General features: G+C 31.7%; 1 protein-coding gene across 4 annotated transcripts; it reads right to left on the reverse strand.

The window, feature by feature from the left end:
• Nucleotides 1-654: 654 nt before the first annotated feature.
• On the reverse strand, nucleotides 655-19,476 carry LOC145101691 (protein DETOXIFICATION 24-like). Of its 4 annotated transcripts, XR_013705771.1 has the most exons (10): nucleotides 19,334-19,476; nucleotides 5,767-6,068; nucleotides 5,082-5,623; nucleotides 4,829-4,915; nucleotides 4,687-4,743; nucleotides 4,351-4,589; nucleotides 3,526-3,644; nucleotides 2,656-2,742; nucleotides 2,407-2,547; nucleotides 655-1,015 (listed from the first exon to the last, which is right to left on the reverse strand). XR_013705771.1 is itself a non-coding variant. In XM_079038945.1 (9 exons), exons 2-9 carry the CDS (start codon nucleotides 6,010-6,012, stop codon nucleotides 2,467-2,469), a joined length of 1,458 nt encoding a protein of 485 aa, XP_078895071.1. In that variant the 5' UTR covers nucleotides 6,013-6,068; nucleotides 19,334-19,476; the 3' UTR covers nucleotides 2,228-2,466. The 4 variants fall into 4 exon arrangements, 3 of the variants coding, with proteins under 3 accessions (XP_078895071.1, XP_078895072.1, XP_078895074.1); XM_079038945.1 differs by lacking the exon at nucleotides 655-1,015 and having other exon boundaries at nucleotides 2,228-2,547; XM_079038946.1 differs by lacking the exon at nucleotides 655-1,015 and having other exon boundaries at nucleotides 2,228-2,547; nucleotides 5,767-6,013; nucleotides 19,334-19,470.
• Nucleotides 19,477-21,365: the final 1,889 nt, after the last annotated feature.

Here is a 21,365-nt window from a genome sequence, read left to right on the forward strand (position 1 = left end):
TTCAGGTCGGGTTTAGAACGGTTTCACCCCTATTTAACCCTATTCTTGAATTTTTTTGAAGGAAATGGAGGGAAAAAAGAGGAATGAAAGAAAATATTAGTAACTTTTTATTTTCTTTCCTTCCTTTCTTTCTTTTTCATTTCTCTCAATTTCCTACCTAATCATCAAAAAATGGAAGGAAATAGATCTTAAAAAAATATGTCCTTTCTTTTCTTCCATTTCATTTCATTCCTTTTCTTTTCTTAAATGAAACTCGAGAATATCATTTCATTCCTTTCACTCCTTAAAAAAGCTCAAGATCACCTCTTGTATTTCTCTTCCCTTCCTTAAAAAACGAACATTTCTTCCTCCCATTTCATCCCTTGAAAAAACTTGAGAGTAGTGCATTAGTAAAACCCAACAACTAAGTTTCTTTTAAAATGGTAGTAAAACACTTAATTGAACTTTAAGATGTGAAAAATAAAAAGATATATAATTATAATTCACAATTTGAATCATTTTACTTCAAACCAAGAAAAGGACTAAAAAGTTTTGTTGAAGTCTTAATTTACCATAAGGGTTATTGACATTATAAGACATCAAAGTTTTTCGTTTGGTTTTAAATGACCATTTAATTTTTTTTTTGGACCTGTTAGATTATTATACTCAAAAATTACCCGTCTTAAATGCCATTTATCTAAAATTTTCCAGGTTTCCCCGGTTACATTACATATATGTATATTGACTTATGATAGTCAAAGAGTCACCATACAATTTCTTCTGAGATTTTTTGCATCGTGTTTCCAACAATCTTGTCCTCTTCATTAATGATCAGCGGTGATAGTAGTGGATGTTGATTCACCCCTGGAGTAAATGAAGATTTCCTAACTCTCCACCTTGATTGAGGCGGCATGCCACCATACCCATCTGAAAATCTTTGTTCTTGAACATGATTTCCATCGCTATTGTTGCTTTGACCAGAGTTTTTAAGCTTTAAAGCATCCAGAGTTTTAACACAATGTTGAATCCTTTTCACCTGAACATTTGATGAATTAGAAATCTTTAAAAACTGAAATCAAATGTTTCTCCTTCTGTAACTTTACATCACCATAACTGTAACTTCATCTAGTTTAATCAGTTGATTCATTAATAAGTCGAGTTTTAGAAGAAATTAGTTAACTTATTTACTAAATGTGGCTTCAGAATTGATATTGCTTTCATGGCAAATTGACTCGTATTTGAACCGAATTTGAATGGTTGGTGGAGGAATACAGTTCGTTTTAACATTCGGGTCTCGCTTTTGAGCCTGCATTCTTCCTGGTCGGACCTCACATTCCTTTTCATCTCCGACGCCGGGAACGGAGCCCCCGTTTATGGAAGTCATCTCCGGTGCTCTGTTCCTCACACTCACCATCTTGAATATGCTCTTTGTTACCCAATTTAACTTCTTACTATATGTAAAACTCATATTCATATACTAGTAGCAGTTGAAATTCAACTAATTTGTCGACAAAATTTCCAAAAACGCTCAGACCAATTAGCAACTGTTACCGAGGATGAAAATCTCAGCCGGACTTGCTGGTAATCACCGGAAAATCATGAATCTAGTCGGTAAAGACTGAATTTTTCGCAATATTGAAAGGAAATTCTAGATTTTCAAAAAGAGCTTGAAAATGGAAAACAAAATCCAATTGAAAAATTAGTAAAACCTTCCAAAAATGTTTAACCTTTTATAAACGTTTCTCCGATATACCACTGCAAAAACTGATGTAGATCGAATGAAAAAGTAGAGAGTTTTGTAGGTTTTATCCCTCTCCCTCTCTTTATTATTTGGAAGAGGGGGGTGTTTGACTTATCTTTTGAGAGACAAAAAGGATTTTTAAAAAAAGATAGAAGGGAAAAGATGTTTGGTAAAAATATTTTAAAAGCTACTTTTTAGATTTTGATATAAGGAAAACTGACTTTTTGGAAAAGTCAGGAAATCCTGTCTTTTTGTAACTTTTTCCAAAAATCCTTTTGGCCTCTCAAAAGATATAACAAACACCCCCGAATACTAAAGCTAGGTAGAGAGTGATAAAAGGCAACATAAGTCAAACGAAACCAAAACAAATTAAATGGTTATTTAAAACCAAACGAAAAACTTTGATGTATTGTTATGGAAATAACCCTTACCGTAATTTCGTAAAGTTTCCTTTTCTTGTAAGTTCATTGTGGTATGAGTTCTTTATTTGATAATTTTACAACTTACTACTATAACAAATCAGGTAAATAAATGTCATGTTACATGATTATGATTCAAAGTTTCTCTTTAGGTTTTTGTTGTAAAAGTGATTAGATCTTGTTAAATCTTACATTTTTTATATTAAGATTCATTGACTCAAATAATACAATGAAAAATGATGATGATATAAACAACCAAAACCCTACGTGTGGTTTGGTGGACGGAATATCTTGATCCTTAAACCACAAGCATAACCTTTTTCATAATCACGACTCGTTAGAAATCTCGTAGGGATCTTCATTCAACTTTAAGTAAAATCGACCGAGACGTTCTGAAGCCTTCTTGACCTATAATAGGCAAAACATGATCTCCATTTTGAAAAATATTAAAAATCTAAACAAGACGCCAAATCAGATTAATTTTTCCCAAATCAGATTCATTTTTCCCAAATTTACCTGATCATCCCAATCTGTTCTCCAAATCAAATATACGATTGTAATTGTTTGTGTTAGAACACCACCAATTAGTCCAATCCATATACCCTGCATGTCAAGTAATGAAGTAATATGAATTTGTGGTTAACATCGTTTTTATGAAACGAAATATCTCTATTGTCTTCAAAATAACTAACAATCTTATTATATTATGTTAATAGATAATGAACTATTGTTTTATGCTTTCCATAAGTGTACAATATACAATGTATGTTGTTAAGTTTTAGATTTGTTATGAATTTTGTCAAGACTTTAATTTCATTATGAATTTGGTACAAAATGGTTTTTTTACAAATCTATACAAAATTAGATTCGTTTTCTACAAAATTATAACTTTCTTACACTTTTATATATTTTTTCTTAAAACTATTTTACTACCTTTTAAACCTTTTTTGCACCTTTTATTAAAAAAAAATGTTAACAAAATTTTAAAACTTTTTTACAACCTTTTATTATTTTTAGCGCATTTTTTAAACTTTAAATAAAATTAAATGTTGTTACACTTTCATACAATGTTCTTTTACAATTTTTTCCTATTTTCCACTTTTTTGTGTTTTTACTTATGTTTGCTTAACAAACTAGACCAAAAGTGTAAAATAAAATATTGAGTTGCTATACTCGGTATAACACGTGGAAAACATAGCAAAATAATTCATTACTTTTGATGTAATAAAAAATATGTTTGATGGTCATTTGAAGACAATAAATCAATAATCGCTAATTCATTTTTCAAAAAACAATGTTAACCCTACAAACTTATCATACAAAATATCGACGATAAAAGATCTTTCAGCTATTCGACAAATTAAGATAGATATTAATTGCATGTACCTTAACTTCAAGAGTCGTCGTATACCCAAGTAAAGCTCCCAACGGAATTCCGATCAGGTAATAACAAACGAAGTTCACGACTGCTACAGCTCCTTGCATTCCAGCTCCAACTGCCACCCCTGATAACAAACAATAACACTAACTTGTAAACTTTCCCAAAATAGAAAGCTTCAAATCTTGAAATTTAAAGTCCAATTATGGTGAACACTAAGTTGTAAGCCTCTGTTTGTGCGTTAATACGTACCTTTGTAAACATTAACCTTTAAACTTTACAATAATAGAAATGAACAAGAATCTTTCATATCAAAATTGTGCACGCTACACGCTAACCCTATACACTTAATTTCTGGAAATAGAAATAAAGACGATATATTTCAAGTCTCTATTTAGAAAGCGTAAAGGCATTAACAATTTATTGAAATCTATAGAAGTTAATGGACTGATGCATTATTATTCCATTAATTTTTCGTTCCATTTTTCACATGTTTTTATTCTTAGGATGTATTACACTCTACAAAAGTTTAATGTAATTATATTTTAATAGAATCACTTATTGTTAATCATTTTAGATAAAGAAAAGCATTCATTTTTCCAAATGAATAGTTTGATTGTCATTAAAGAGTTCAATATCCACTTTATCCAACATCAACATGACACCCCACTAGTATGGTTGAGGCTAACATATTGAGTGTTAACTAGATATTTCATCTTAGTTCAAACATTTCATTAAACTACGTATTATGGATGCTCTAAGCATGGTGAACTTACATTTATGTCTAAACTTTTCTAAAATATAAATGTTACCAAATGAGAAGATATTGCTACCTGATAGTACTGGATATACACTGTTCAACAATACCGAAAAAGAAAGAAGAAAAGAGAGATCCGATATTGCATCTGCAACCCTGACATCGCTTGTAAACAAGTATGCAAGTTTTTTTCCAAACGTCAAACAAAGAATGAAGAAGAATAAGCCAATGGTAATGGAAGTCCCCAACAAGACTTTTATTGTAAACTTCACTGCTTTAGCGTTTCCTCTTCCTAATTCATTCGCCACCCGAACACTGTATAAATGTTTAAATTTCAATATGACACGTATCAGTCACATACCAAAGTTTAATTAATACACAGAAAATTCTTAAGAAATCAACGATCACCTACCATGCTGAACCTAAGAAACCGAGGTTTATCATCAACTCCCATACGTTAATATTCAGGCTGTGAAAATTGTTGCCAATTAAGGAGATTGGTTTTCTAGCAAAATGAGTGGAAAAAGGAGGAATATGATCAAAAAAATTGATACCAAATAGAGAAGGCTGCTATTGCGACCTCGGCATCTTCCATGTATCCAGCAAGTAAGACCAGAAAAGCATTGTACCATAACTCTAAGCTACACATTGTTTAAATCACAGTTTAACTTTTCATGTGACAAAAATCACTTCAATCGTAATAGAATTCATGTGCTTTTGTGGAAATGACTTTTTATGCATGGTTAAACCAAATAGTTTTTATACCACAGTTTGACTTTTCGGATTGATTGTAACAAAAATACTTACCAGACCATCACACCAGAGGATATTGAGAGCTTCACAACTGGTAACAGATCCTTAAAAGCAGCAACTGTGAATCCTTTCCATGAATGCGGACACCATCCCCCAAAAATGTAGATGAATTCGCCAATCACAAGGAACCAAGATGAAAACGACAGTGCAAGCATGGCACCTGAGAGCCCCATGTTCAACTTATATATAAAAAGTAGCGACAAAGGTATATGGATCGTGAATTGGAAAATTGAAATCCATGCGATGATCATGTTCTTTGACTGTGCTTGCAGATACATTTGTATAGTCAAGCTGAAAACGAAGTTGTATACAAAAGGGATGAACCATAAGGATATGTATCCACCACTGTTTGCTATTGATTCTTCCTCGCCAACAAGCTTAAAGATTTGTGTACCAAAGATGAAGACTGGGAGCAAGATGGTCAAAGTAATCAAGTCCACAATCCATGATCGTTGCAAGTAAATACCCATCATATGGTTTTGTCCGGCTCCAAATGCTTGTCCACAAAGGGTTTCGGTTGCACTCGACATTCCCAACTGTGGATATGATATATATACATTTTAATTAGAACGAAAATGGTCGATTCAAGGGATTTTTGGTTTGTAGAAAGCTTAGAATCATCATGAGTCATGACTGGTGGCTTTTGTTAATGATAACCAAACCATTATGGTCAACTTACAAGTATTCCATTGACAAACCGAACACTAAGTGCTTGAACAAGTGCATAACCAGCAAGATCTGTTTCGCTGATATGTCCGATGAATGACTGAGTGACAACAATAGTTCCAAAAGCGCAAACCCTTGCTATAATACCAGGCAAGGCGACCCTCCATATCTTTTTTGATTCGACCCATATCCTTCGTTTCAAGTCACTATCATCTTCTTGTCCCTGTTGAATAAGCTTTGTTTGCATCTCGTCATCCATCCTGAGAACTTGGAAGTTATGAGCATATAGAATAACGTGTTAAAATTTCAGTTTTCCTGGAAAAAAGATTGATGTTCTGGTAGATTAGTGAATAGTAGAAACCGGACTATATGACAGGCTTAAATCATAAAAAAAAATCTGATTAGCAAGTTAATTTAGTTAAAAATTTATGGCAATAACCTTTGTTGAGACTTTAGATGTGTAATAAAAATGCAACTTTTGTTATACTTTCAATTTATATATTTTGTTATAATTGTTTATCTAACTATATCAATAGTTGAAAATCGGTAGGTGTTCAACCGACAAGCGCACAATTAAAGGACGCGGAGAAATATAAAGAAGACAAGAGATCAGTTTAGTATTAATGTTGGGGGTTTAAGTTTACAATTACATTCAGATACAAACGAAATTATGTATAGACGATGTGGGATGCTAACATAGTATCACCATTAGTTTGTTATTTATATTCTTCTCCTTCACCATTTTTGATGTGCGGCACCCTTTATGCCATCCACAAACAATCATTATCCACAACTCAACAATCCCCCCCCCCCCCCCCCCCCCCCCCCCCCCCTTTAGAGGATTACCAACAAATCAATCTCAAAGGGACAACTGAAGCTTAACACGAATTCTAAAAACAAAAAAAATATCTCACTTGGAGGTTGATCAAAAAATCAACTTCTATCCAAATCATGTACCTCTCACAAACCTCATCTTCTATTAAGTCAACACCTTCTCATAGTCATATAGAAGGCCAATTAAATTTCAGCACAACTTCAACTTTTGTGGTGTCACCACCTTGGTAAACGTATCTACTCCATTCTTTGTACCAAGGATTTTTTACAAGGATAACGATACCATCATTAATAAGCTCTTTGATGCAGTGGTATCTCATCTAAATGTGTTTATTCCTTCCATTAAATATATGGATTCATTGTGAGATGAATTGCACTTTGATTGTCAGAACACAAAATGACTTAAAATCCCAACGAAGTTTCCAAACCATTTAAAAAACCTCAATCATGTTTTGTCTGTTCAAAAAAACCGAACGAACTTAACATTTTGTCTAAAAGTCCAACAAAGTTCCAAACCATTCAAAAATTTCCAATTTTGTTTTGTTTAAGTTCATTGGGTTTTTTTTTGAACAGTCAAAACATGATTAAAGTTTTTTAAACGTTTTGGAAACGTCGTTGGTCTAACAAGTCATTTTCCCGATACGGTAATAAGCCACGTCTTCTGTTTCTCTTATTTGACTTTCAGGAAAGTGTAACTTAGTTAGGCCTTTTAGACAAAAGGTTAAGTTCGTTGGGTTTTTTTTTAATTGAAAAAAATGATTGGAGCTTTTTAAACGGTTTGGAAACTTCGTTGGGCTCGTACGTCATTTTCCCATTGTCAAAATAAAGAATACAACGTATCACCCTATTGCATGCCAACTTTGATAAGTAGTTCTTTAACCAGATAAGCTCCTTTCCATCCTCAATGGTCATGTATTCAACTTTTATGGTTGAAAGAGAAACACTAAATGAAGTCTAGGCATCTAACTAACTAATGTACCCCGATAGTGGACTAGTGGACACATAACTTGTATAACTTGTAGTGTTGTTTATTAAATCTGAACATCGAACCAAGTATGCATTGATTAATCCTTCAAAGATAACCCCTTTTATTTAGAAACATATGGCAACCTTAGAAGTATGTTTCAAGTAAGGTTTTGAAAACCGGACCCGAACCGGCCTTCTAGTTCGATGGTTCAGGTGGTCCAACCGGTCGGACCAGTCTTAACAACTGGAAAACCGGATGATGTCATAATTATATTTAATTATATAAAAAAAATACAGAAAATGAAAAAAAATAAATATTTTTAAAAATTTTCCAGTTTTGAACGGTTTTTACCGGTTCGCATGAATACACGTTTTTTGGCATTTAAGAACGGATTCGGGACCGGCTCCCGGTTGAACCGGTCAAATCGGACGGTCCGATTTTCAAAACATGGGTTTCAAGTAACATAACAACCATTTGATTACTTCCTAATGCTCTTTTACCATATTGAATATAAACCTTCTCACGACTCCCACTACATGAGCAATGTTTGGCCTCATGCAAATCATAACATAAATCAAGGTGCTTGCTTCCCATGCATAAGGAATCCAAGCTCTCTTTATTGCCTTCACCTATTTGTGGTGATTGTTTTTTCGAAGTTCAATGTGACCTTCCAAACATGTACTTCTGCCTTTTGCATTTGTCATGTTGAATTGCTACAACATTTTCCTGATGTACTTCTCCTAGGAAAGTTTTATAGTACATGTAACTTTATCTCTTTATATGCTCATGCCAAGTATTCATTTTGACTAAATTGTTATACAAAATTGTTTTTAATGCTCGCGTATGAAACGATGAAATTGTAACTCTTATGTGATAAACACTGTGAACAATGTCATTCATACGCTTATGATTCATGTTCATCTTCCACTTACATACCATGTCAAATCCCTTCACATCACTACCTACATTCTTAATTATTTATTTATCTTCCACCTCGATCCAAAATTTCACTATTTACTGTTATTATTTCCAAGTCACCATCATATCCTAACTTTGCATATTTGGGTTCTTGTATTATCAATGCCTCATCGTGCTACAAAAAATTACCCCATTACACAACTTTATGCATTTCTTTCAGGTACATGTATGATGTGTGTGGGTGTTTTTTTTTTTTTGTTGCTTTAATATCTCTATTAAAAATCATCATCACATAACATGTTGCATTGGATAAGACCATATTCCCATTCGATTCTAATATTTTTACTCCTCCATGCGATATAATTTTCTTGACAGTTTGTATGCTCCCTCATTGATCTTGCATGGCGTTCTTGATTTCATTCCTATCAAGACTACTACCACTGGCACCTTTTTATGTGTTGCGTGTACTATCAAAACCTCATCATCTAATATAAACTTCCCCATACACAACTCTATGCATTTCTCTTAGTTACATGTCCCATGGGTGGGCTTTTCTGCCGTAATATTTCCACTAAAAATTATCATCATATAATATATTGCCTTGAATAAGGTCATCTCCCTTCAATTCCAAGAATTTGACTAATCCATGGCATACAATTTTCTTGATGTTCCTTACACTATGACATTGATCTTGCATCACTTTCTTGATTTCATGCTTTTCAAGACTGCTACCATGCACACCTTTGACACATTATAACCACAACCCTCTATCCTTCAACCATATTGCCATTCTTGATTTCATGCCTATCAAGACTACTACCACTTACACCTTTTTATACGTTGTGTGTACTATCAAGACCTCATCATCTAATATAACCTCCCACTTACACAACTCTATGCATTTCTCTTAGTTACATGTCCTATGGGTGGGATTTTCTGCCGTAATATTTCCATAAAAATCCAGCGTCATATAATATATTGCCTTGAATAAGGTCATCTCCCTTCGATTCCAAGAATTTGACTAATCCATGGCATATAATTTTCTTGATGTTCCTTGCACACTATAACCACAACTCTGGTATTGATCTTGCATCACTTTCTTGATTTCATGCTTTTCGAGACTACTACTATGCACACCTTTGACACACTATAAGCACAACCCTCTATCCTTCAACCATATTCCCCTTCCTCATGATACCAACTGCATAATCACCATATCAATGTCACATTATTGTTCGTACAATCATCTATATCAATGTTATCCTCTCATCTAATGATGAAGTATTTTAAACAATGCATTGTTAAACCCACTAGATAAATTAACCTTCATACCACTACCTATTGGTATATGGCTCTTTTATATCTATAGGCTTTATAGGATCCAAATGTTAATGCCATTAATAAATACTATAATTCTCTGATTTCTAATGGAACTTGAATCCTTAAACCACTACCACTAGTAGTTAATATTTCTAAGTATATATGGCTTTATGAAAATAAATTTAGTGATGATGGTTTCCTTGCTCTTTATGAAGCTTGTTTGCTTACTAATTGAAAAAGTCGGCATCTATGGTTTGGCTATGATGAGAAGTTTAGCCTAATTGTAAAATTCTCTATAATTCATATAGTTTTTATCCTTGTGGTTTCATACTATTTCCTCGTTCACTAACTAGACCTAAATATACTTCACTTCATAGTCATCTTCAAAAAATGATTTACAAGCATCAACATTAGGTTTATCTTTGGATATAATGTGCAAGATACACACAATATATCGTCCTTTTAATTATATGTGAAGCTATAGTGATTGATAATACCTAGATTTGAATAATGTAATAGGTAGCTCTTGTTTCCATATACCATACATTATTTCCCTTATCATGTTAAGTCTTGGTGTTTAACAATTGCAAAAGGGGGGTAGTGTGGCTTGATTGGATGGAATATAGGGAAGCCAAGTCTCTAAAGGGTGATGGTTGTTAGGTTTTCACAACTTGGTCCTAATTTGGTGCTTATTGGAAGAGGCCTACAAATAAGGGTGGATGGGTGATGGGTTGAAGATGGTGTTAGGTCTGCATGTCACATGGTTGGTATTGGATCGAGCATGGATTCAACTCTAAATAGGACTAGACAACTAACTATAGCGGTGAAAAGAACCCTCATTGGGGTTATTCAGCAACATCCTATCGTATGCCCATGACAATGTTGTCTGGCTGTTGTATGGTTATTGTTGGTGTGTGTGATATTCTCTATGACCACAATGTTTATTCTCTAGAAGGTCCCTACGATTGAAGGACTTTGTGTTAAGCAAGATAAGGGCGAAAGAGGTTTCTTGAGGGTGTTGTGTTCGTGGTTTTAACATACTTCTTAAAAGGTTGTAAGCAGGGTTCGATGATGTATAAGGCCCCCACTGTAGTTAAACATGGAGAATAACTCGTCGATCATGTATGCGACGATGTTTCTTCATGAGTACCATGGCAACAATATTATCAAGAAGATATGTGATCATTTTGATGTAGGTATAATAAGCTCTAATGGATGAATCACATAGTTATATAATTTAAGCATCTTTGTTGTCGCGTAACAATGTGTCCAAATTGATCAAAACTTCACGGGCCATTGCATTCTGGTTTAAAATCATTTGAAGAAGGGTTTTAGAAATTCTCACTTATAAATCTAAAATATAAACAATTTTATTCTATATGGGTTCTTCATGGATCGCATCGGGTACATCACATAAGGCATCAATGTGCTCAAACACACAATGAGTTTCAAAGAGCTCGCACCAAGCATCATAATTGAGTTAATCAAGGTCAAGAACAACATGAACTTAGGCTTTTATGATGGCAATGCCATACAAATTCTCTAGGGAGGGGGAACCGTCCTTGGAGAGAGAGAGAGAGAGAGAGAGAGAGAGAAAGAGAGATTACTAGGATTTAGAGGGTTTGCTCTGGTGCCATATTGGATAAGGGATAATGTCATAAAAGTCTTAAGTTTGGCAGAAAATGTCGGTTTTACCCTTCGACGGATTTTTTGTTCATTTATGTCGCAAACTTGTCATTTTTTGTCGGTTTTCCCCTTTTTACCTGTAATAGTAGGTTTTCAGGTTACCATAAATTACTTTTTGCGAAAAAAACCCTTAAGTTTACAAATATTTTTCAAAAAATCCTTAAGATTATAAAAGTATAAAATATAAATATATTTTCAAATTTTGATAAAACTAAATGGTTTTTAAAAATTTAATTGTCAAAAGTTTATATCAAACTAATATAAGTTTTATTGTACTTATATTATGAAACCAAAACTGAAAGTATTTTTAGCTTTACATACATTAAATTTTATATTGGTTCGATATAAACATTTTATATTTAAATTTTAAAAAAGTAACCTACTTTTATCAAAATTTGAATATATTGCTCAATTTAAAACTTAAACTTTTCAAAGTAAAATTAAAAAAACGTCTGTTAGGTAATATTTAACTATGATAAAATAGTTAAATATATGAATAATATGATAGTTAAATTCAATTAATTTTGTTAAAAGAAAATAACAATATTTCTATGTTTAAAAAGTTTGTATTGCAGAAATAATAATGTATTATATTTTTTGGATTCGTTGTATATATCCATAGCTCGTAAAACAATTTTGGAGGTGATCATAGTCACTATATGGTGACATTATTTCCATGCAATTATTTTTTTAAAGGATGATGAAAATATTTTATATGCTTAAAACTTTTGTATTTCATAAATAAAAATATTAACATATTATTTTTTATAAAAATAAGTATACTTGTATAAGTTATTATTTCTAAAACACAAACATAAACATTTTAAACATATAAAATATAAATATATCAATTTAATTTATTGTATAAATATATTTTGTTTTTATGAAAAATATGATATATTATTATCTTTGAAATACAAACCTTTTAAACATATAAAATATTTTTATTTTCATTTTAAAAAAAAAATTAATTGAATTTAATTAATGTCAGAATATTCATATGTTTAACTATTTTAGCATATTTAATTATTAGTTAACATACATTTTTTAATTTTGCTTTGAAAAAATTTAAGTATTAATTAAGGAATATATTCAAATTTTGATAAAACTATGTAACTTTTTTAAAATTTAAATATAAAATGTTTATGTCGAACCAATATAAAATTTAACGTAGGTAAAGCTAAAAATATTTCCAGTTTTGGTTTCATAATATAAGTACAATAAAACTTATATTAGTTTGATATAAACTTTTGACAATTAAATTTTTAAAACCATTTAGTTTTATCGAATTTTGAATATATATTTATATTCTATACTTTTATAATCTTAAGGGTTTTTTTGCAAAATATTTGTAAACTTAAGGATTTTTTCGTAAAAAATAATTTATGGTAACCTGTAAACCTGCTATTATAGGTAAAAGGGCAAAATCGACAAAAAAAAATGAGAAGTTTGCGGCATAAACGAACCAAAAATCTATCGAAAGGTAAAACCAACATTTTTTGCCAAACTTAAGACTTTTTATGACATTATCCTTATTGGATAATGTATATCTAGTATCTATCTTAACATAAGACGGGATAAATATAAATACAATGATGGACTTATACAATTATCATCTATAGAAGGCCAATAATATGGGTCTATACTATTATCATTATGTTCACAAATATTTTCCACCCAAATTTCTGTGTTCGTGGTGGTTGTATTTGTTTTCGATTATCATCATATTTATAAAAGTTAGATTGAGAGTGTTCTTTGTTCTCTTAACTGCATATTTTTTTTTCCGTGCAATGTGTCTGTGTAATTTGGGCTTGTAAACTAGATAAAGTGATCGATCTGTGATTTGTTTTGATTTTTGAAGGGTAGGGGAAGGCCGGCAATAAGGTGGGTATAAATTATGCAAAATTTAGTGATTTTATGCCTTAATTAACTATATGATTATTACTAGCTATATTTGATAGAGTTTGAGATTTTTGTAAAGGGTAAATGACACAAAAAACCCTCTTTTTACACAGAAATTCGATTTTGACACCGTGTTTTTTTTATGTCAATTTTGACACTGTGTTTTCCAATTTGTTACAATTCTGACCACTTGATCGGTTAACCAAGTTGCATGCTGACGTGTCAGTTTTAATGACATGACATGCTGACGTGTCAAAATTGAATTTTTTTTCTCACAAAAAACAATAAGTTTTCATTTTTTTTTTCGATTTGGACACTAAGTTTAATTTTTTTTTCAACTTTGACACTATGTTTTTTTGTTCCAAATCGAACATCATTTTTTTCAATTTTGTTCAATGTTGACAATTTTCTATTTGAAACCGTATAAATATTTTTTTAATATATTTAAACGTATAAATATGTTTTTTTTTCATTTAAAAACCATAGTTTTGTATAAATACATTTTTTTTTACACTCAAACCATAATTTTATATATAAATATGTATTAGTTATATAAAAATTGTATTTTATATTAAATATGCAACTTTATAATGTGTTTGAAGGTTTGGAGGCATGTAGTCGATCAAAACTCAGATATCAAGTTTGCAACCCATCAAATTTTTACATCTTATTAGAAGCTTATGGTTAGTTTGATTCTCATGATATAACTAATCCTTTGAATGTAAGAAAAAAAACAACTTGTATTTAAATAAAAATGTGGTTTTTAAATGAAAAAAATATGTTTATACGGTTAAAAATGTAATAAAAAGTATATTTATACGGTTTCAAATGGAAAATAGACAAAATTGAACAAAATTTGATAAATGATGTTCCATTGGAACAAAAAAACAGTGTCAAAATTGAAATAAAAAATTAAACTTAATGTCAAAATCGAAAAAAGTGAAAGCTTAGTGTTTTTTTTTAAAAATCAATTTTGACACGTTATCATATCATGTAAGCATGTCATGTCATCAAAACTGACACGTCATCATGCCACGTCAGCATGTAACATGGTTAACCGGTCAAGTGGTCAGAATTGTAACAAATTGGAAAACACAGTGTCAAAATTGACAAAAAAACACGGTGTCAAAATCTAATTTTTGTGTAAAAAGATTCTTTTTTTATGTCATTTACCCTTTTGTAAATGGTTTTTGGTTTAATATATTTTTAAAGCCATATATGTTTGCAGAATCGGTTTTTGAATTCAGATATTTTTGAATTATGTTATACAAATGAAGAAACTTAATAACATATTGATTTACCACATGATTTGCAGCCAAAAATGTTTATCCCGATTTAGTTTTTCTATTTTATTATTGTTTGCCCGGACCATTGGATCCCACGTTTCCAACTAATGCACACAGATTGATTATTTTCTTACTGGAGCATTACCCAATCCACAATGGATAAGATACATGTGACATGTAAGGATATGATTATAGTTTAGAATTTGAGAATTTAGTGTCTTGACAAAAGAATCCGAAAAAAGTTTAAAGGGTACAACTAAGCCCTGTCGAAAATACCCGTTACCCGAATTATCCGTCTGATTTTTCGGGTATCAAGTAAATCGGGAATCACGTTAATTTTTTCGGTATTTCGATAACCCGATTTTTTTTTTCAGGTAGAGTAAAGGGTATGCTTTTTGGGTTCCAAGTATACACGAAATAATGAACGGCCCAATATCCTTTATTCCTTTATGAGTTTATCCATGATTGATTCCCAAATGCTAGCTCCCTCGTTCTATTTTCTTTATGGTTTGGTTGTGTATTTGATGTTTAATTTTTTTTTTTTCAACTTTGGTCCATAGCAGATATAAAATGACCATTTTACCCTCATCTATTTGTTTTAGTTTTCTTTTTATATTATTTATAATTTATAATTTTATAAAATTAAATATTCTCATCTACTTCTCTTTCCTATGTCAAGATCGGGATCTTATATTTGATCGTTTTCCACTTTGAAAGAATGTGATCGTAAGATCGAATCGAATCATAAGATCCTAGCAAAAACATGTTAAAACTTAAAAAATACATTTTATTCGTATGGTAACTACTAGTTAATAATAAATAGTTATATATATATATATATATATATATATATATATATATATATATATATATATATATATATATATATATATTCGTTACATCATTTAACAACAAACAATTCAAAAAGTTATTCGACATAGTTCAAAAAAGTATTCGATAATAAAAAAAGAAGGGATAATAACTTGAGCGGATAACGAACTATATCATTTGTATATATTTGGTCACTTAACTTTTTTTGGTATACTATTAATCATTAAACTTGTTTTTTTGTTTAAAACATATCACTATTACCTGCAATAGCAGGTAAAACTTATTGTGGGGGGTTTGAGTTCCATCTTCGACGACATTTTCGGCGAAAGCAAGTTCCGACGGCATCTCCGGTCATACTTTCCGACCAAACATGATTTTCCGGTTACCTTCTCTGGCAAAACATGTATTTTCCGGCAATTGAGTTCTTGAAGGACCTTTTTTTTTCCCAAAATTCTATGGGGTTCTAAGATCTGAAACATGAACACATACATATTTGGAGCTTCATATTTCAAGCTTTTCCGATATGGACAAAGAAACCTAAAGATTTCAAAAATTAAGCTTCTTTTGGAGATGAACGATTTCTGATTTGGAAAAGCAGTTCTATTTTTCTCTTTTCCACAGATTTGATGAACAACAAATCTTCAAAAAAGTTTTTTTGGTAATCCGATGAACACAAGATCTAGAACTCAAGATCTTCGAACTTCAAGAACTCAATCTCTATTCTTTCTCTTTCTTTTCTTTTCCAGATCTGAACAACAAATCTTCTTTTCCAGATCTGAACAACAAATATTCTTTCTCTTTTTCTCTTTTCTAGAGATCTTATGAAGAACAAATCTTCAAACTCGTGTTTTCTGGTAATCTGATGATCACAATATTTGGAACTTAAGATCTTCGAACTTCAAGAACTCGATTCCAGGAAACCCTTAAACATGATCTTGAAACCGTAAATCCACTGATCTCTTGTGTTCTTGAAATCGTAAACCCACTAAAATCATAAACCCTATAACACGAACTTTAAGTTCCTACAATGGTGAGTTCAATGACTTTTTGAGTTCTAAAATCGTTTTAAGAAATGTTCAAGAACACCATTTTTTATATCTGAAGTTTACAGGATTTTTAAGTTCTAAGACTCTTTCATATCTGATTAATGGGTTTGTTTCAGAGAAAAAAAAAAAAGAAAAAAAAAACAGAGTCGAAAAATATGTGAAGTTCTGAAACTCTTTCATACATGGCCGGAAACCAGAGAAGATGATCGGTAAACACATATTTGGCCGGAAACAATACCGGAAACCGGCAAAACCCACTATTACTGGTCACACTGGTATAATGTACACGTTTCAACAAGTTTAAAGGTTAATAAAGCACGAAAAATAATTTAGTGATCAAATATGACAAAAAACTAAAATATGTTATCCACTCAAGTCATTATCCCTAGGAAAAAAATCGGAACAATCCTATGATCTTACAATCAATTCTACAATCTTTAAAACCAATCCTACGATACTATCTAGGGTCTTGATAAGATAGGAATCAATTTACCTAGGTTAGATTTTAGATGGTACGATACTACAACAATCTTACCGAAAAACAATATGATATTCCCATTTCTATCTTCTCCATCTCTGTTTAGAAGTCTAGAGACAACAACCTCCCATCTTCCGCGCTCCCCTCTCCGTCTTCATCCTTTTCTCCCCAGAAAAACTCAAACCACGAAGCCTCCTTATCTCCGATTAGAGCTCTCCATCCTTTACTTGCCAGAGAAAGACAAACTAGGAAGTCAATGGAAACACTCGAACAAGAGCATCAACAACATCACGGTAGTGCTTCATTTTGATTCGATTTATTGCTCTCTGAGAAGAACTTTTTACAGAAATTTGGTTTCTCACATGAACCACAAATTAGAAAATTGATTTCTCCGATAAGGTGATGCTTCTCTGATGGTGGTGGTGGTGCTTCACGGCTTTTGGTTTTCATTAGTTATCAAAACACGATTCAGTATCAATTTGTAAGTTTGTTACATGCGATTGTAACCAACTTGAAACAAATTAGTGCAAAGTTATGGTCTAAAACCTTTTTAGGTTAATGTGTCCAGCAAACGTTAACATTTCTAGCTTCTATAATGGATGAGATGATTTTGGTTTGATCGGGTATTTTCATTTTACCTTTTAGGGTTAATGGTGACAAGGCAAGAAGAGGAAGTCTCTGATAGGTGGTCAGAAAAGATGATCGGACAGCGGGGTAGGCTCAAAAGGGCAACAAAAGAGACAAAGGGTCTGTGTTTAGTCATGGTGGGTTTCATCGGTGATTTTAGATGAAGGTGGTATGTCGGTGGATCTGGTTTCTGTCATAATTCTTATTTTCAGTGATGGATGTCGTTTCTGGTGGAATTTCAAATAGATTAGAGAAAAGAGTATACGACTTTCAGTTCAAAACAGTGGACGTAGTTAAAAAAAATTAAAAGGGCAAAAAAAAGTTATTTTATATTTGTCAATGACCAAATAAAAAACATTAAAAAAATAATAATAAAAATATTACAGATTAAAAAAACGAGACCCAACATACAACAAGTTACTCAAAACCATATCCATATGACCATTCGTGTAATTCTCTTTATATTATAAACTTAATTTACTCTATGTTATAAACTTTTTTTTATGAACCACTTATATTATAAACTTATTAAAAAAATACATTTGTAGAAGTAAATATAAGAATTATAGTATAATATATAATATATAATATGTAATTCATCGTTCATAATTTCTAAATTAATATTGATGTTATAAAAACTTATTAAAATAAAAGTGGCAGATTTAAATATATTGAAAATTTTAGTATATTTTTTTATTTATCTAAAAACAAGTTTTCTAATACTACTAAAATTAATATACTAAATTACTTAAATTTGATTCAAAATATATCTTGAAACTTTTTAGTTTCTATCATGTCAAATGTTTCTGTTTTCAACAGGACAAAGATTTTTCTAGGAAATCAAATAATAGAAGCGAATATGAATCTAGACTCTTTATTATTTTAATTAATTTATTTAATAATTAAAAATAAGATTCAGTGTGACCCATGTCTGGACATAGTAATAAAAACAAATAAGTTTTGTTTTGTATAGAGTTCAAAATCACATATATGGACAAGTAAATAGAAACAAAGGCATTCATATGGTGTGTATAAAGCTGAAAATCACATCATCTTTTGCACCTTTGTTTTTATCCATATTTACTTCCCACTCTCTTGCACCAAGCAAAATATAAGGAACTAGACGCTGATAATCATGTGCAATATGCATCACCATACAAATCATGTATTTTCGTTCAAAAGAAAATCACACAAATCATGTTTTCATTGAATTTTCTTAACAGCTAACTCATACACCTACAAATCATTCTCTTAAATCTAGGTATTGGTTTTTTATAGTACTTGAACCCTCAACTTAAACAAAACTGATACTACTAGCCACAAGACATTTGGTTTCAATAATTAGATACAAAATATAAGACTTAAATTAATAACACTTCAATCCCTTAAAACAACATATAAAAACCAAGGTCGATGCAATCATTAGATCCAAGATACAAGGTACAAGACAAACATTCAGAAGTTGATACAAGACTAACGTTCAGAAATTGGCAAAGGCTTATCACCAAAATATATATTTTATAGCATTATTTAGTTTGATAATTAAAATACTTCACACCAAATTGGTCGATTAGTTGCACCTTTCAACGAAAACTTGTATTGTCTAGATTATAAACTCTTTAAACAATTTAATGGCTAAATCTTATAAAAACAAAACATTATTGAGTGAGAAAGAGGAGACTTACTATACAAGGAAATATGATTTGTAGAAAGCAGCCACAACTTGAACTCAAATCCGAGTGGTGAAGTGAAGGAACGAAGTGCTATTCACTTATATTTGGTATATACTATAAAGAGTATAGACTCAAAAGGAATAGAAGCTATTTATATAGGAGAAATATATGTCCATGTTATGAACTTTTTATTATTGGGCCTCTCTCTTTTTATTGTTGCATTGGACTCCAATGGTACTTTTTGGCATTTTATTTTTATTCTGTTTTACTTTTTATAAAGATACAATACTATAAATTTAGGAGTGACAAATTTTTAGGTAGTTGTAATTGGTTTTGGCATTTTATTTTTATTCTGTTTTACTTTTTGTAAAGATGCAATATTACGAATTTATGAGTGACAAATTTGTGGGTGTTTGTAATTGGTTTTTGGTTATACGAACTTACCATTCTTGTGAGAATATTGATAAGAACATTAAAATTAGTGGTTTTTGCATTTTCATAAGAAATGTGTTTCTATAAATTGAAATTTCGCAAGCTAATGTTTGAAAAGTTATCCTGTTGATATTTAGTTTGACATAGAACATTAAAACGATGTTTTCTATTATTAAACATTTGTAATATAGGTTAATACGTTTGAAATACAAAGAATAAATAAAAATACATATATATTATATTACTCAAATCAAGACCATATTATTCATAAATACAATGAATAAAACTGCAAATGTATGTAAAAGATGTATAAAGAAAGGGAAAATGATACACATGCCCTACGAACTTTTTAGGGTTAATTATTTTAGTCCTTAAACTATTTTTGTGGCTTTACGAGGGTACGAAGTCGTGGGTTACCTGCCTTTTTAGTCCCTTTGACATGGTATACTCGGTTTGAGTGCCACATACAAAAAACTTAGGCCCATCTCTCTCATATTCATCATCTTCGTGTGTTAAAATGGAATGTTGACTTCTAAGATTGTTGTTAAATCCTAAAAATCTCCTTTTCTTCTTTCATCATATCCATTTTCGACTGCTCTCTAATGTTATTTTTCAACGCCCGCATTGTTACTTTCTTTTGGAACCATTCTTGGATGTGAGCATGTTTTGGAGTTACGACTCCAGATCTAGACGTCCATGGCATTGTGAGACTTCAAGTTGCCAGCTTTATTAAGTCTTGGCCCTTCCCCATGCCCTAGAACTCTTATATAGCTTAGTTTTGGTGTTTTTAGCTTCATGACGCCATGCATGAACGTAAAGTTAGTAACTTTACGTGGTAACTTAGTCCTAGGGGACCAGATCTATGATTTGGAAGCATTGAACTTGACTGGAAGTGACTGAATGGATTTAGATTAAGGGGGACTCGACGAGTTGTTCATCCAACTCGGCGAGTTGGGTCGTGGTCCCCCAACCTTTTATGTTACTGAGCAAACTCGTTGAGTCTAGGAGATGACTCAGCGAGTTGGCCATGGTTTGGGGCTTTGAAGATTAAGGAACTCGACGAGTTCAAGGAAGAACTCTGCAAGTTGTGAGTGAAATATCCCGACTCTGTTATGAGGAGGAACTCGATGAGTTCATGAAAGAACTCAACGAGTTGGATCGAGATTTCCAGGGTTTTTTGGATCATGGAACTCGATGAGTTGATGGACCAACTCGGCAAGTTGAGTCAACCAGGATGTTGACTTTGACCAAGATGTTGACTTTGACCAGAGTTGACCCTTAAAAGGGTTATGAGTATGAAACAGTAATTGAAGGAGATTTTATGTGTAGGAGTTTGAGAGGAGTTGATTCCAGAGCCAAAGACAGTTCAGCTATGTCACTACATTAAGGTGAGTTACCTTCCAGTAGGAGTGGGTCGAAGGCACCAATGTCGGCCCACTAGTATTGATTATAGATGAGATGATTATCTTTGTGATAATTATCTGCCATGCCACTATCTGTTATGTTTTATGTGCTAGTATGTTATGTTATCATGTGGTAGTGGTAGGGTGAAATAGTCCCCGGTTACCGGCTGAAAGAGACCGAAGGGGAGGCTAGCACCCAAATATGCTAG

The sequence above is a fragment of the Lactuca serriola genome, chromosome 4 (genome assembly GCF_051521515.1).
Source record: "Lactuca serriola cultivar US96UC23 chromosome 4, Lser_US96UC23_V15, whole genome shotgun sequence".
Lineage (NCBI taxonomy): Eukaryota > Viridiplantae > Streptophyta > Magnoliopsida > Asterales > Asteraceae > Lactuca > Lactuca serriola.

What these genes read in the sequence shown, in the direction of transcription:
- LOC145101691 (XM_079038945.1), bottom strand. Translation starts at nt 6,012, where the DNA reads ATGGATGACGAGATGCAAACAAAGCTTATTCAACAGGGACAAGAAGAT. An exon ending in ATAGCAGCCTTCTCTATTTG is followed by an intron (nt 4,744 to 4,828) that starts GTATCAATTTTT and finishes CAATTTTCACAG; the next exon opens with CCTGAATATTAACGTATGGG. An exon ending in TGTATATCCAGTACTATCAG is followed by an intron (nt 3,645 to 4,350) that starts GTAGCAATATCT and finishes GTTTGTTATCAG; the next exon opens with GGGTGGCAGTTGGAGCTGGA.